Source organism: Tachypleus tridentatus, chromosome 3, assembly GCF_004210375.1.
Source record: "Tachypleus tridentatus isolate NWPU-2018 chromosome 3, ASM421037v1, whole genome shotgun sequence".
Classification (NCBI taxonomy): Eukaryota; Metazoa; Arthropoda; class Merostomata; order Xiphosura; family Limulidae; genus Tachypleus; species Tachypleus tridentatus.
Genome location: NC_134827.1, coordinates 16,642,352 through 16,660,356, shown reverse-complemented (window position 1 = coordinate 16,660,356; position 18,005 = coordinate 16,642,352). Strand labels below are relative to the sequence as shown.

Here is an 18,005-nt window from a genome sequence, read left to right as displayed (position 1 = left end):
TTTCTTGTAGTTGAAAAACAGGATGCAACGTTACTTTGTTCTCTGTTACAGTACATTTAGAAAAATGATGTCTTCTATATTATGTATATGCTAGCAGTATAGTTTAATTAGTAGTCTTATATTTTTTCTGATGTGATTTTATTTTACCTTACAAAGTTAGCAGTCTTTTTTTATTTAATTGTATTTGTATCAATTATTATGTCTTTCTACAACAACAACAGAATATTAATGTGTTTATTTGTTTCATTCTTCCCTATCTATTAGAATCGTAACCTGCTTTTATAAATCTTGTATGGACATTAAAACCAGGGACATAATTTTTAATACCTTTTACATTTGTAAAGAAATAAATAAAACATATAATAAAATAAACAACTATTGATGAAGTAATATTGTTAAAAATATTTCACTCAAATTACCTTTGTAAATAATGTACATTGTTTATACAACACATTCACACTGATATGTATAACGTTATAGTGGATCCTGTAATTTTTAGTTTTATTAAAAAAAATATAAAATGTTAACTGTATTTACTTACATTACATGCAGAGAAACATCTTGAATAGAACAACCTGTATGACTGTAATGTAACTGTCACATAAAGGGACTGGTAAAGTAAGATTTTAATCACTTCATTAATTTATAAATGTATATTATGCAGTAAGAAGAAATTTTTGTATAGATTGGAACCATCGTGAGTGACCAACATGCATCCTCCATGCTGGGCTAATGAATGACTGAACTAATATTTTTTGAACTTTGGCACAGGATATGAATTGTGTGAAATCATGAGCGAAAAAAATTCATATTTATTACTATAATATGTTGTACATATATTTCTTACTAATTTTTTAATATGTACTCTTTACTGAAGAAGTTAAAATCTTTACAAAATGAATCTAATTCTTATGTTTTTTAATGATTTGGTTTGTTTATTCTTGACTCATTCAATTATATTCAATGTTATATTTTATCTACAGATCATCCTAGTATCTTACCTACTTTTTGTGTACTTCTTAATGTATAAATACTGTTATGTGTGTTATTAAGAACATTTTGAAACATAACAGTTTTAAAAACTAAACAAATATATTTTTAATTCATAATTTCTTTATAAAGCAAGAAAGTGATATAAAATATAATGTAGATGAGAAAGAGAAAGTTAAAGAACAAATATTAAGTTTTTAATTTAATATTTTTGATGTCATAGATTACTTAATGCTTTATATAATTGTTAAAACATGAGTTATCTGTTAATAACAAGTTATTGCAAAAGTGAAACTAACCATAATCTTTTTATAAGCTCCACAAAATTTAGTATTAAATAAAAATAATTGTTTGGAAGTTAATATCATTGTAAGGTTTCAAATTTAACATTTATGAGTTTTGATTTTTAAAGTTATAATGATTTATTTCACTTTAGGTAGATAACTGTTAATATTTTATTGTAGCGTAAAATTTAATTCCTTTTTTTTTTGCCATGAAATTCAGTCACATTGTCAGCAAATGACCTTCAAGCATATCAGATCAGGACAGCAGGCATGACTACAAACACTGGTCTTCCCCAAAGTGTTGTCATGACACCAGCTACTACTATCCAGAATCCCCAACAGTTAGCAGAAGAGACATCACGACGAAGAGAGCTCAGGCTTCTAAAGAATAGGTTAGTTTTTTACAACTTAATGGTAGCTTATATAATATGATGTTCATTTTTTAAAGATTAGTCCAGTTGTAACTGGTTCACCTAAGAATTGTTTAAATAAAGATATTTTCCAGTGTCATAAAACAGTGAATAAATTAGAGATAAATTTGATCCAAGATTTTAAAAAAAATTCATAAAAAAAAGTCAAGACAAAGAATCATGTATTTTGCAGTTTAACTTATATTCGTTTGTTCTCAACATTCAGGGGTTAGACTTAATTGTCAGCTAAAGCTGACTGGACTACTTTCTAGTGGGGCTCCTGTTTACTTTCACTTTATATATGATATTGGTATGAAGAGAACTTATTTTTAGCTGACTAGGCCTAAATCTGCTCCTGTCAACATTGTCTTTGTTTGCTAGTTTTACATAAAATAATCACTGTGCCATGAGTAAAGAAAAGCAGAAAATTAGCAACAAATGCAGAAAAACATAAAAACTTTGAATTATGAGCAGAAAATTCTTTCCTTCATTCTTTGTTTCCTTATCAAGTTAAACTTTCAAAATCAAAGGTTAAATGTAGCAAAACATTTACAAGTAAGAATAAATTAGTAAAGGCCAATTAGCTTAATGACATCACCAAGTATTAGAAGTCTTTTTTCATTGTTGTTCAGATATGAAGATGCAGTATCTCATCATCTCTCTTTATTGTTTCTTTCTCTCTCTCTCTCTCTCTCACTCTTGGAGCAGAAATATAATAGCTCTATTTCCAGTCAAAGTTAAGTGCTTGATGTGATGCAGTTGTCTTAATAGGCATCATGACAAAAGTGTAGAATACTATCTGTTTATTTGTCCTTTTGTCTTGTTTAGGGAGGCAGCAAAAGAATGTCGAAGAAAAAAGAAAGAGTATATTAAGTGTTTGGAAAACAGAGTGGCTGTTCTAGAGAACCAGAACAAGGCTCTAATTGAGGAGCTGAAATCTCTGAAGGAACTATATTGCCAGAAGAATGAATGAAGTTTCACTTATCAACTTCTACTGTGATTTAACTTGACTTCCTCCTCCTTGCTCTTTTGGGCATGAAACTTTGAAGTTGCTTGCAGGGTGGTTTGGAAGTATAAGATGCTGAGAGAGAGAGAGATTTATTATAGGTAGATGGACATTTGATACATTTACCAGTCTATCTATACTGTTGGCTAATCAGCTAAGGGCCAAGACATGTTGAATATTAGTGTTAAATAAGGAAAAATGTGAAATGACACAGTTATTTATGTTGTCATCATAAATACTTGCTGTTCTAAATATCTTGTCACACCTAAAATGTGTGTGTGATTTTGAACAAGTAGAATGGTACATTTAATTTGACACTACTTTTACCAAAAGTATTTTTCTGTTAATCTGTGTTTGGTTTTGTTGTGTAGTTTGATATCTTCCCAATGTTTAGTTTTTTTCTACAGTGTTTTTGTGTGAGTGTATATATATATTTATATATATTATTAAAATTATTTTGTTTTTTCCTTATTTCAATTGATTTTCTCTTGTCAGTTTTAACATTTGTTTAAGATTAGCTGAGAATAACTTCCCAGGTATGCCATGCTTTCTTTTAAGTTTTTAAAAATTGAAATGAGTTTTAATATTTTGCCTTATCATGTTACTGCTTTGGGAAATGCATAGTATGAAAAAAATAACAATAATGTAAAGTTTGACTAAATTTTGTTTCAGTAGTTTTTACTTTCCTTGATTGAATGATTCTGTAGCTGAAGGGTCTTGCAAGTTTTTTTCTCCCTTATTGCTGTGTCTAATATTTCATAAATGTGTTGTATTTACGTCCATAGAAAGAGTGTTTTGTGAAAGGATGCAAAGTGTCTGATCATGAATATCATAAATATTTTGTTTTTGTTAAGGAAAGAGTATTTTTTGCATAGATATAACATTTATATGACATTTTCATAAACCTTTATCTATGTGCAATGATTTTCTGAATTGTTTTCTGTATTGAATTGTATTTGTTTATTTGTTTTACCTGACTAGCCAAGATCATTATGTCATAAACTAAATTACTTAATAAAATATTTAGATATATTGGCTTAACAAAGTGAGTAGGTACAGCAGTATGTATTTTGTTATTGAATGGTCCATATGTATAATTATAAACTCTTCACCAAAACAGCCCAGGTTGTGCTAAGTAATTATGTTTATAATTTTCACATTTTTATCACTGCTGTGTCATGTAGTGAATAAGTTTGTTCCCATTACACTTGAATAGCTATAAAGTATGATGCTGATAAAATTTCATATATTTAATAAAATAATGAATAAATCAGAAAAAAATTGAAATAATTGCTTGGTTAAATGTACATGCTATAGCGATTATTTCACAAAATATCTTGATGTTTCAAACTTCTTAGTGCTTCAACTTTTTGTTTTTATAATTGAAATATAACAGGGAAAATTTATGTATGTCTTTGCATTATATGGGTTGAAGAACCATGAACTGTTGCAGTCATTTATGATTTTGAACAAATGAATACTATCCACCAATTACCTACTGGAGCAATTGAAAAAGCAATTTGGTGATTCACATTTTATTAATAGTATTATTCACCCTTGATTAAGTGAGAACTTGTATTTAAAAAAAGAAAAAGAACTTCTTTAGTTGAAAACCCTGGTTCTGCAGTATGCATTATTGTGGATAAATGTTAAAACTTTTCATATTTTTTGTTTTACCTTCTACAATAAAAATAAATTTTGTCCTTTTTGTACACTTTTAAAATGACATCCATGATTTTGCCAGTTACCATTATAACTTAAGTTCTTTTCAGTATCATTAACTATATATAGGGTGTAGTAATGGAGAATCTTAACACCAGCATTAACTGGGAGGTGTTATTCTAACTTTTATTTTAATACTTCATTACTCTATAAAAAATTTCTAGGAACTCTATCTTTCACAGCAATTATAATTATTTGTAGGACTTAGGTTTGAATTTTTGCTTTTCAGTTTTGTTCTCCCTCTTCAACCTTTGGCTTCCAAAATGACTACATTATATTCTCACATTCAAAGTTTTCATTGCATAAGTATACTGCTTGAATGTTCCATGGTCAATTGAAATATAGTTGTCACAAACTGAACCCACTTTAATCATACATGACTTTTGAAGAGTTTGGCAGTGGGAAGATTGAAAAAAATTCAAGCACAGACATTAGTATAGATAGATACATATTTGTTACTTTGAGTTTGAGAATAGAAACAGCAGCTGATTTTAGGTATAAGCTATTCATATAAATTTTGTAAATGAGGTTACTTCATAAGTTGGATTGTAGCTTATGAGTTTTCTCTTCACTCGGGTTTCATAAGATGAAATTATAAAGAATACTGTACCATGTAGCATGGTGGTGATTAGAAGTGTTAATAAGTTTTGCTAAAACTTGTATAGTTCATGTAGATTTTCAAAGGTTAATGGGCTTTGAATGGTGATTAGAAGCTTTGTGATATTTGAGGTAAGTAGCTCATTATGAAATCAATATTTGTATAAAAAATAATTCTTAACTATTGTTATATCCATCTTGTATAGAGAAAACAAAATGGATATTTTCCTTGCAATCTCTTTTACTTTGACATATGTTACTTACTTCCAGTTGGGTTAGATTCTAGGTAATTACACCAATATCCTAATATCTTAAGATGAAAGGAACTAACTCATTTGAAGCATTAATACTGTGTTTCTGCCAATGATATTTGTTGCCATGAAGAAAGTTGTGTGGAAATGCATCATCAACAGACACGATGATAGTTTCAACCAGAATAGTCTCAGTTTCAGTTGTTATTAAACGATTTATGTAGAGTTGATGAGTATTTTGGCTTCCATGCAAATTTCATTATTCTAGCACTTAAATTGTGATATGAAACATATAGTTTTCCTATCTGACTACACGTGTTATGATGCAAAATGTTTTGCATGGCTGGTACTCAGGAGGGGATAAACAAGATTTACATAATGCTCCTGAAAGAATCAAAGTTTTAGACCCAACATCACTGTAGTTCAAACTTTGCAGTAGTTCATGCTAAAAAATTTTGATGTTCAATGAAAGTTGTGTTTAAAATATTTTTTATTTCACTCTACTTTCTACAGAACAACAGTATATTTTCAGTAATTGCAATTAACATAATATTTTCATTAAACATGTCAAGTACTTAATCTTTCAGAAAAGAAAGGATTCATGAAAATTTTTGTACATGAACTTTGACCTTCTACATTCTTAAGTGGTAATTTAAGTTTTACATCTTTGTTTGTTTTTCTTTCTACATTAGTACTTGACCTAATCTATTAAAATTTTGAATAAAAATATATATGCTTGAATCTGATGGCTGTGAGGTCACAGGCTATCAAGAATATCAAAGGTTTTTGTATAAAGTTGGCAATACAATTTGTTGAAAACTGTATTTCGTATGTATTGTGTAATTATGTTGAAGAAAAAATTAATGTAGGAAACTGTTATACTAACGAAAGCTTTATAATTAAAAAATGTAACATTTAATTGCACCACAGTAAACATAAAAAAATATATATATTTGTTATCCTACAGTAAGTAAACAGAAGTGTAGAGAATAATTTATTAATCTAAAAACACAACAAGCTGTAAAAATGTACAAAAATAAAAAAGAAATAAGTAAAATTAGCTTATCAGTTATCCTAATTTATGTAGTTTATGCTACACTAGGTCAAAAGAAAATTTTGAAAACCATTTAAAAATTAGAAAACTCAATGTCATGTTTAAGCCAAAGAAGAGGGCATTTAAAAATGACCTTGATTTAATAAAGGTTGTTTAATAGAAGTAAATCTTATAATGTAAAACTACAGTTTTCAAATAAAATATAAAAGCACAATCAACCAAATCGTTTTTGTAACAAATAAAGATGACATGTCAGGTTAATGGTGTGGATGTGGACTTACTCACATTAATAGTAATGTTTATAAAATATTTAATGCATTTACATAGACTTGGATGGATTTCAAAATGAACAGCTACTTTTTATAAACAAATATATACCCAGTAGTTTTGTGTGCTTCCTTTTGTCCTGCCAATTTCAACTGTAAATTGAAAATGGAAGTGTTAGTTATATTTTACATTATTTTTCTTCTCTGTTTGTTGTTCTTCAAAACATAGGTAATTTAGTTTTGTTTTATTTCTGCAAATATTTTTGTCTCTAGAAATATTGCAAATGTAAAGCTTCCTTTAATTAAACAGTAAATTAGTATGAGTGTGTCTTTTAGAACTTTAGTATTCAATTGACTAGTATTTTCTTGAAATTGAAATGTTTATTGTGATATTCCATTATTTCAGTTCAAGGTTACATGTTGTGTTATAGAGACTTGTATGTTGTTTGTTCAGTGGTTTCTTTAATTTTGGGTGTTAGTTTGATATCAAATAATTTTGATTTGTTTCTGATTTAATTTGGCTTTATTAATATGACTTTCAAACTACTTCTGTACTTTTTTTTCTCACTTTAAACAAATATTAATGTAATATATATCTTTTAAATGTACTCGTATGTTCAAAAGCTATGAACAATCATTCTTGTTACTGATTTATATTCCAGTTTAAAGAAGTTTTCATGAAAACGTGATTTTTGTAAAGATTTTTGCTCATTATTTAAATAAAATAAATGTGATAAATAACATCTGAGCTGACAAATGAATACTTGGTTTGATTCTTCAAATTGGAGGTGTCCCATTTAATAAATTAAACATTTTTAGTAAATGTTATAAAATAATTAGTTTAATTTTCAGGTATCAAAATATCTAACAATTTATAAAATTGGTATTCAAAAATAATTTTATTCATTTACAACCTTTATAATATCACAAAGTACACTCCTGTAACCAGTGGTTATTGCATACATTATATCTTATGGCAATGTTGTTATATGTAACGATTGTCACATAAGAGGGAAATTATATTTTTATGAAATTAGTTTGAAAGTGCCAAAGGATATCTTTAACACATGTCAGTTAATGCTCCTCAAATAGTCTGTTTTGTATACATTTGGACACATAAACATAGAGTACTTTGCAAAAGTGTTAGGACAAAGTAAAAAATTAGATTTCACGCTACTTTAATAGAACAATGGAAGGTAAATCACTGGTGAAACATCAATTACGCCAGCCTTAAAATAAACCAACAATGCTTATTAACATATAGTATGTTGCTCTTTCATATATATTATATGTATATATATAAATTTCTTTTACAGAACATATACTACCAAATTGGCCTTGACATGTTTTGTACATTAACTTTAGTTGTATAAGTGAAAATGTTTTGTGAAAATTTATTTCATTTGTAAATAACAAAGCCTTTCAGTATATATATTTTATTATTAGCCTTAACCAATAGTTGCATGACTGTTGTTTAGAAAGTACTTGATAGTGGAAATACTTTCGAAAAGAAAACTTTATTTTTCAAATCAGAAACAGTTTACCTACTAAATACACAGATGTTATTAATGGCAGTTTACTCCTTAAATTTCATATCATTTAAAAGCCAGTCAGTGTACTGACAGTAGAGACGCGAAAAAAATCTGAATACTGAGGTTAACTTTGCGTTCGTATATGAATAATGACGTTACAGGAAGAATGAAAAACACGAGGCGACACTTTTACAGAATGTTTCGCAATAAAAACTAAAATACAATCATTCTCACGTTAAATTTTTCACAAAAATAAAATTTCCAAGTTATATTAAATACCATAGGTTTCATCTATAATCAATATAAAATATCAAAAGAAGAAAAACAAAAAAATGAAAGAAACTAAGAAAACTGAATATGTAAATAGACTTTCTTACAAAAACTGTTGTTTTGTAGCGTAAAGCTACATATGTAGCATGCTTGCTTTGTGGCTTCCACCTTCATCCTTATGCTACTTGTAGTAAATTTGAATGATTAACCACACTTATGCTGTTTCTCCCCAACACGACGAATGCTGAATCGGCTCTCTCACTTCCTTTGGTGTGAGAAACATCTGCTGCTATGATGGCAGGTGACTGTCCACCATGGTCTTTACTTAGATAAAGAAACTTTTTCTGCTTCATCCTCTATTCAGTTTCTGTCTAGGCTAAGTTCCGTAGATCACAGTACTAACAGATGCTTATTACACATGGGAACACCTAAGAACTGGTGATGGCGAATTACTTCAGAAATGGCTATATTGTACCTTTCCACCCACTTTTGTTTCTTATGATGCGTTGTAGGCAATCTCCTGCTTGTTTGGTATTACTGTGGAGCTGAAATGTCTCAACTAAAAATGATAGTGACTTAATGAAGGACTACACGACATTTACTCTGTAAAGGTTTAATGAAAATTGTGCTTGTAAGTGTTTTTGGTTTTTTGTAATATTGCTAAAGCTTGTGAAATGTAATAGAGCATTGATGGGTTTGGCTAATGTACGCCTTCACACCCATATTAAGCAGGTTTGTGATCTTTTTTACTACATCTAGCTGTGTAGCATTCATTCTAATCATTGGTAGTGCATAATCCAAGATAGAGTAGATAAAGGTTTGGTAAAACACAAGTAGGTGATGTTCTTTAGTTCTGTTTCCTGCTGGAACTTCCAGTCTATTGATGTTTTTGGTAGTTGTCGTTATCTTTGTGTTAAAGTGACTAGTGAAGTTGTTTGTCAAACGTTACTCTCAGATACTTTAGTGTTTCTTCCAGAAGGATAGAATTTCTCAGAATAGATGTTGATGATTTATCCTCATCATTATGTTTGTTGTAGAAGTTGCAGATCATGGATGTGAATTTGACAGGATTAATGACTATTCTCGAGTCATCGCACTATTTTCTTACCTTGTTAAAAAAATAGTTGCATTTAGCTTTTAATGTGCACCAGAAGGTTGCCAGCAAATAACACATGGCATTTAGTTTGATAGTCAGTGCAGACTAGATCCTTGTTGTATATATGGAACAGAAGTGTGGTGATTCTTGAAATAGATCTGCATTGATAGTGATCCTGTTTTATTGCCACCTTTCATGTCTCATGATGCATCTTCTAATAGTTAGAACAGTAATGTCTCATCTTACACATGTTACAGTGTTGCTCATTCTAGAATTTCGTCAGGAAAAATGGACAGCTGGACTATATTATCAGCATCTTCCTAATCTATAGCTGTTGCCAGGTGTTATAAACAGGTCCAGAGTCTTCCCATGTATCAACTGTGGTCTCAGCTATGTTGATCCTGGTTTATTTTCCACTGCAATTACCACCTAATGAGGATTGAGGATGGTATTATAAGTTTAACCTTATAAGCAAAGCTTTCTAGCTATAGCCTTCTCTCAAATTTTACTAATGATACTTTATACAAGGATGATTTGATAAGCTCTTACGACGAGAATGATTCTTCATGGTTTTGGGTAAGAATTTGGAAAGACATTCAGCCCCTCTTTCAGGGATGTTACCTTTTGCCCAGCTATGTTGATGCCTCAATACCAACTTCAACACATGATGCATCTTCTTATTTGTGAAGATGCTTATATCACTCTGGTTAGGGCAATCGACTAGCAATCTATGGGTTACGGATTTAAATCTTGTCACTGAACATGCTCTTCCTATTAGCCATGGAGGCGTTATAGTGTGACTGCTAATTCCCACCATTCCGTGGTAAAAGAGTAAATCAAGAGTTGGCAGTGGATGGTATTAACTAGCTGAATTCCCTCTGGCCAATCATTTCAAAATTAGGGCAGGATAGTGCAGACAGCCCTCGATTAGGTTTACATGAAATTTCACAAGCTGTTATCATAGAGGAATACAGCTCCACCTCCAGGTTAACTAAAGATGGCTTCTATAAACGCTCTTAATTGTAACTCGGAAATTACTGTAGATCGAGTTTCTTCTGTATGTCATTCTTGTCACATTAATTAACGTATCTTTGAATGGAAAAAAATCTTTCCTTGGACTTCATTTGCATGAAGAGGAGTGCCACAATCATCATAAATGAATAAAAGTTTATGGTTTTGGTTCCTGTGTCAGCCACAAGCTTGTGTATGTACCAGAATGAAAATGTTTTAAGACTCACCTTATTGCGTAGTTCACTCCGGGTGTGATTCCTATCATGTACAGGAGTTTTGATTTTGTTCAATGATTTTCAATATCCTTACTACATGACTTGTTCCGACGTCGATGATTCGACACTTACAATTGTTGAATTATTAATAAAATGTTATAGCCGCTATAAATATAGTTACAGTGAAATAATCCATTTTGTACATACTGAAAGTTTTAAAGTAAGTTTGCTGCTTGCAGTGATAATTTTCAAGTGTAATAAAAGCCTTCTTTGCTTGGCATAATTTACTACTTTCATAGAAAATTATTTTATGCAGCATTTAATTATAACACATTCAGTTTATTTTCTAAAATTTTCGCTTCTTTTTATATATTTTTATGTCTATTACAGGTCGATCCTCCAGCGTTTGAAATTTGTTGTAAAATTCATTACGATTGTAATATATACGGAGTATGAAGTTGTTGTGGGTCGACTGATGAGTGTTGTTGTTGATCGACTTATGATACCACTTTATCTCTGGTGTGGCTCGACATGGCCAGATGGGTTAAGGCGTTCGACTCGTAATCCGAGGGTCGTGGGTTCGAATCCCCGTCGTACCCAACATGCTCGCCCTTTCAACCGTGACGGTCAACCCCACTATTTGTTGGTAAAAGAGTAATTCAAGTGTTGGTGATGAGTAACTGCCTTCTCTCTTGTCTTACACAGGTAAATTAGGAACGGCTAGCGCAGATAGCCCTCGCGTAGCCTTGCGCGAAATTAAAAAACAAAACAATTATATCTGGTGAGCGTTGTTGTTGGGCGATTTCTGACCATTTTATTTCGGGTGTGTGAAGTTGTTGTTGGTCGACTTATGATATCACTATATAATGGGTATGTGAACTTGTTGATCGACTCATGATACCACTTTATCACTGGCGACTGTAGTTGTGGTTGGTTAACTTTGTTGGGATCTTTCTTTACTCGCACGTCATTTTACCTCCAATTTTATCAAATATGATATGGGATAATTCCTGACAGTATATTTTCCGTAGCTTCTCTCTCTCTGTTTATTAATTTGCCCTCACATGTCAGTTCTCTCTTTCTATCTTTTCTTTTATAAATATTTCATCAAATTACGTAAAAGAAACGTTTTCTCTGTATCCGACTAAAATGTGTCTCTTACTCATGGGTACTATTGGGACCAAGTGGTTAAGGCGTTCGACTCGCAATTTGCGGAATCAAAACCCCGTCCTTTCAAACACGCTCGCCCTTTCAGCCGAGGGGGCGTTATTATGTACGGTCAATCCTGCTATTCGTTGGTAAAAAGAGTAACCCAAAAGTTAACGATGGTGATAAAGATTGACGCAAACAGCCTTCATGTTGCTTTGCGTGAAATTAAAAAAAAATCAAACTTAATAATACACATTCTAGTAACTTCCAGATCTGCTGAACTTAGAAAAGCGGCCACTCTTTCGGTAATTCTCTAAAAACTTATACGGTAATTTCTTAGTTTCTTAGGAACTGAACAAAATTCGGCTGTTTCCTCACATCTCTTAGTCTCGCTAGGGACTAGGCTCGTAATCTGAGGATTGCGGGTTTGAATTGCGGTCTCAACAAACATGTACGCTTTTTCAAGCTTTGGAGGAGTTATTACGTGACGTTCAATCCAACTATTCGTTGGTAAAAGAGTAGCGCAACGGTTGGTGGTGATGACTTGCTGCTTTCCCTCTAATATTTCACTATTAAACTAAGGACGGCTAGCGTAGATAGCTTTTGTGTAGTTTTGCTCGACATTCATCACAAGCAAACCAAACTCTCGATCCCGACCGATTCTTACACAGAACTTCATTATAAAAGAGAATTAGGAAATTTACTACTTTGAGTACACTTACGGTTTGTAAAGTTTTGTGGGAAACTCATCAGTTCATGTTCAGTGTTGTATACAGAGTGTTAGATTTCTCCTTTGAAAAATTGGGTAAAACAAAAACCCGTTCATATCATCTTGTAGCGTCTTTTGCACTTCGTTCTTTGAATAAAAAAATGAAGCTAACTTTACCTCGTCATTTCTCAAGAGTATAGTACTGTAAATGTGACACTATAGTTATGAAATTTAGGTACGTTTTTCGAAATACGTGACGCTTCGACGTATAAAAAATAAAAGTTAAATGACAGACGTGTAAAAATATATGTTGACTTGAAACTTAAAACGATACATCAAGCGTATACTGCGTAAAGTATGTAAAGGTAAAACACACATAATGAAACATAATCAAAATTAATGTACCACAAATTAATCAATAACTTCTGTAATGAGAACTATATTCCATTATTTGCAATGACAATGTGCGCACAATCCATTTTCGATATTACTTCCAATAAGTTTGAAGTTTTTACTTCATAAGTTCATTTTTAGACTGTGTTATGCATCATTGCGATAAACACGCTATTAAATTTGCATCTTACAAGCACACAGATGTCGTAGTACTAGTAATAGCACTTAAGCATCGTTCCATTTGTAAATAGTGTTCTAACCTATTTAACGGTTAAATAAAGTATGCAGAATCAGAGATTTCATTATTCACCAAATGAACGCATGGTGTACTGCGTCAAGTACGTATATTAACAGCATCCTTAACGCGCCTTCACGAATCGCTCGAACATGCCGACTAGGTTGAGTTTCGTCAAACCGTAAATCCATATTCTGCCACAAGAGGGAGAACAGGAGTACAAGATTAATGAGCTTGTTGGAAATAATGCCCTTAAAATACTGCACTGTTCAGTGAGCTATGCAAATGAATTTCAAAACAATTTTTAAGTGCCGTTTAACCAGTTTCCCATTTAGTAGCTACTTAAATATAAATTGAAAATACGTTGTTATCATATTAAAATCTTTAACTTTACATGATTATCTGAAATTTCATGAATAAAATTTTGACCAATTAAATAGGAAATTAGAGGTCAGTTCACAGTATTAAGAACTACTTGAAAAAAATTCTAAACTATATATGATTGATTTAAAACAGTTACTTTGCGTCACAATTGGTCCGGCATAGCCAGGTGGTTAAAGCACTCGACTCCTACTCCAAGAGTCGCGGGTTCGAATTCTCGTCACACCAAACATACTCCCCCTTTCAGCCACAGGGACGTTATAAGGTGACGGTCGATCCCACTATTCGTTGGTAAAAGAGTCGCCTAAGAGTTGGCAGCGGGTGGTGATGACTAGCTGTCTTCATCTCTAGTCTTACACTGTTAAATTAGGGACGGTTAGCGCAGATAACTCTCGTGTAGCATTATTCGAAATTCAAAAAAAAAAAGAGAACGTAATTTAGAAAATTCGTGGTGGTTAGCTTGAGTAGCTTTGCGCAAAATTCAAAATAAACCATTCAAAACAAGCTTCACAATTTTAATTTATTTAACACAAAATCAAACACTGACGTGAGATTTGGTAAATCCAAAGCTCTTATGGACATATGTTTGACAAAAACAACAATCAATATACACAACATGTGAGATAGGTTATATCATTTACTTTACAGGTAAATTTAATTAATTAAACAACTAAAGAACAATCCAGATATAATAAATAGCTATAGTTGTAATATTTAATTATCTAATAGATGCTTTAGTTTTCTGAAGAAATTTATTCGAAACTAGTTCTAACAAACTGCTATGACCAAATATTTTGCACCATCCTAGAATCATCAAATGCTCTTTCATTGAGTTGAATGATACCTGCTAAATTGTGTTGTACTAAAGGCTGCATGAGGGAATTTTAAAGATAACTCGATCCTTCAACACTCCATTGAATCCAGTTCTGGGAACGTTAAGAGAGTTTTGAAAAGCCATGGTGTACACTGTAAGTACTGTTCTACAATTATGGCTTTCGGTAGACATTTGAGATATCATTTTGTTGTTTATAGGGTTAAATTATCTTAAATAAAAGGTCTAGTTCATTTGCTTTCTGATTATATCTCATTCATAAAGTCCCAGAATGACATAAAATGTTGGCGATAGTTGTACTCCTAAATTTATATATCTAAACAAAATGTTATTTTCATTACACGTTTTAGCGTTTTTGAGCTTGCTATATTTCCTACATTAAGTTTTGCAAACGTGAATGATTTTTACTGATATCTATATTATCAAACTTTTAAGGATAATTATTCATATTCAACGCATGCCTAAGTAGTAATCACCTATAATTATATAAAGCCATATTATTTTACCTATGGCTAATTTTATAGGTATCCTGAGAAAGACGTGGATGACGTTTCAACAATCTCTTCAGAAATGGTTCACAGTATCATCATATACGACTTTTGTTTTACATCTCTACAAACTATTTTAAACGGAATGTTTCAGAAACTACTTTTCTTTGAAAATACCACAAGAGATGTTCTTGAGAACCGTGTATACAGTTTTAGCTTTACATTTTAGAAAGTGATCGAAGGTAAAAATTAAATATTTGTGAAAGGAAATGTAATTTTTAAGGACTATAAGAGGGGAGTTTATCTTATGACCTAAATTTTTAACGAGTGTGTGTGTTCTTATAGCAAAGCCACACCACATCAGGCTACCTACTCAGCCCACCGAGGGGAATCGAACCCCCGATTGTAGCGTTGTAAATTCGAAGACATACCGCTGTACTAGCGGGGGGCAAGATTTTAACACATAATGTTAATAATATTAAGTAACATTAATACAATAAATGGCACTGGTGGTTAGGGCGCTCGACTTGCAATATTTGGGGCCCGAGTTCGAATCCTCATCACCGAATATGTTCGTGTCGTCTGTTTTGGACACAAGGATATAAAAGTTCTTGGTTTACAAAATTACCAACTGATCTCAAAAGATCATCAAATTACAAGTTTATGGTCTATTGGTAATTAATATATTTTGAAAGTTTCAAGTTTATTTCGATATTATAAAAATTCAATGTGCACTTAAACGATCACGCATTTTTTTTTCGCATATACTGATTATAAGTTTGTTCTAAGCTTACGAGAAGTGCCGCAAAGCATTTTTTTGAAAGCTTGACGAAAGTCTGGACTGAAAATGGTATAAATGATTGGGTTCAGCATTGAATTTGTGTAACCCAACCACTGAGACATTGTAAAAATTCTTTCGTCCAAATAACAGCTGTTACAGATGGGCATAATAAATGCCAAAACGAAGAAGGGCATCCAGCATACGATAAACACGCCAGTGATTATTGCAAGTGTCTTAGCAGCTTTTTTCTCACGCTTTGATTCAATATCCCTTGACTGTCTTTTGTCTTTTTTCAGAATTGTTTCAAAGTGGGAAAACTTTTCTTTATTCATTTTACTCCTTGTTGGTGTTGAAGAGCTGCTAACAGCGTTCGAATCAGTTGAACAGGATGGGGTAGAAAAATTAGTTGTTTCCACTGTAGCTTCATCGTTAGATGGTTCTGGGCATTTAGAATGAGTCTTAGTGACTTGAAGGGAAATTTTTGTTCCTGGTTTGTGGCGAATTCGTCTGCGGGCTTCTTGAAATATCCGCCAGTATAGAGCAAGTATGACCACCAGGGGTAAGTAGAAGGAAGAACACGTAGCGAATACTTGATAAGCGACGTCTTGGCTAATTAAACATTTCTTTTCTCTATCAATCCTTTCTTGGAAACCTTCATCTTTCCATCCAAAAATAGGGGGCACTGATATCACTATGGCAACGATCCAAGCAAGCAAGATCATAATCCCAATATCTCTGTGGCTTCTCTGTCGTACATAATCAACATGGATAACGGCTCTGTAACGGTCGACAGCGATCGTCAGTAAATGAAGAATGGACGCCGTACAACACAATACGTCACAAGATGTCCACATGTCACACAGTATAGAACCCATCTGCCATTCCTGCATAATTTCGTACACAGCGCTCATGGGCATCACCAGACAGGCTACCATTAAATCTGCTACGGCCAGTGAAAGAATAAGATAATTTCCAACTGTTCGAAGTACCCGATCTGTTAAGATGGCGGCAATAACGAATATATTCCCAATTGCCGTAATTAGAGTAAGAAGACCCATTAGAGCAGAAATCAATGCAATAAGAATAACGCTTCTCTGGTTCGAGAAACTTTCGAAGTCAGAAAAGTTGGAATATATTACTATATTAATATTATAATGATTGATATTAGGATATTGATTATCCATATCATTAAGCTGGGAATTATCGAAATCAGATATGTTTAAATCTGAACGTAACAAAAATGTTTCAGTCATATTAATTTAGTTCTGAGCATTATATTATGCTGCTGTTATCTCAAATTATCAAAGAGTACACGTGCTTGTACTTTGCATTTATTCATTAAACTGTTTGGTATAAAACGTAGTCCGATATCTGACTGGAACAAGCTTACAGTTATACTATTTTCATAAATTTTAAATAAATGCTTAGAGAAAAACGATTTGTTTGAGCTCCTAGAATACACGAGAAAAAACCCCAACTAATACCAGATTTTAATACTCACAGTTTTCGACTGTAGGGGTACAAGAGTATTCAAATTTTAAGCTGTTTTTCCTAGTGGCATTTCATAGAAAACAAAATGTTATCGACCTTATAGAAACACTTATATTCATAAAATATATATATACTGAATTACTGGACGTACAAATTCTGTGTAATGACAAAGAAATCATTTTCTGAGAAACTACTAAATAACCCTTAAGATTCGCTTATCAAGTTACACGATCGTTCCTTTTCCTTAAACGTCAGTAAGATTTATTGCAATTTTCGATTTTATGCGATGAAATAATTTTTTGAATTTAAGATAACAATCATCGATTGAGATGAAAGATCACGAAATTCCCAGTTGGTTCTCTTTTCACTCTAAATTGTTTCCATGACTAACAGCAGGGTAGTGATTACTGGTTTTTACATCACATCGTCTTTTGAATTATACGGTTTTCAATGTTGCGTAATATGGAAACTAAACTAAAAAAAACGCAATTGCGTGTTTTCCCTTTTTTTTCTTTTAGGTCTTTCTTTTTTTTCTTGATTACAATTCTTCAATAAGTTTGGAGAGCGCCACCTATAATAAAAAAAATTCAGATTAAACGTTTTACTTAAAATACATTCTTACAAGTATATGATAACATAAATGCTCTTGCTTTTCTTGCACAATCACATACATTTATATCGGTCAATTTACCTGTATCGACCATATTAATTAATAAAAGGTCCTGATTTTGATTTAATATTAGAAGTTATATCAAACGAAACTGTAGAGCCTTCTAGTGGCTTAGTGGTATGTCTGCGGACTCCCACCACTAGAAAATGCGTTTCGATACCTGAGGTGGGCA

The 18,005-nt window shown here is 31.9% G+C and overlaps 1 protein-coding gene and 1 pseudogene across 10 annotated transcripts in view; one reads left to right on the top strand and one right to left on the bottom strand.

The window, feature by feature from the left end:
- LOC143246432 (cyclic AMP-dependent transcription factor ATF-1-like) overlaps positions 1-7,337 on the top strand; it is a 47,761-nt gene extending 40,424 nt beyond the window's left edge. For all 10 annotated transcript variants that reach the window (XM_076493138.1, XM_076493140.1, XM_076493144.1 and 7 more), the window contains 2 exons: positions 1,495-1,666; positions 2,513-7,337. In XM_076493138.1, coding sequence (XP_076349253.1) covers positions 1,495-1,666; positions 2,513-2,657 — 317 coding nt within the window. In that variant the 3' untranslated portion in view covers positions 2,658-7,337. The remainder of the gene's footprint in view (positions 1-1,494; positions 1,667-2,512) is intronic.
- A 6,987-nt stretch (positions 7,338-14,324) lies between these two features.
- LOC143246020 (5-hydroxytryptamine receptor pseudogene) lies at positions 14,325-17,710 on the bottom strand (annotated as a pseudogene).
- Positions 17,711-18,005: the final 295 nt, after the last annotated feature.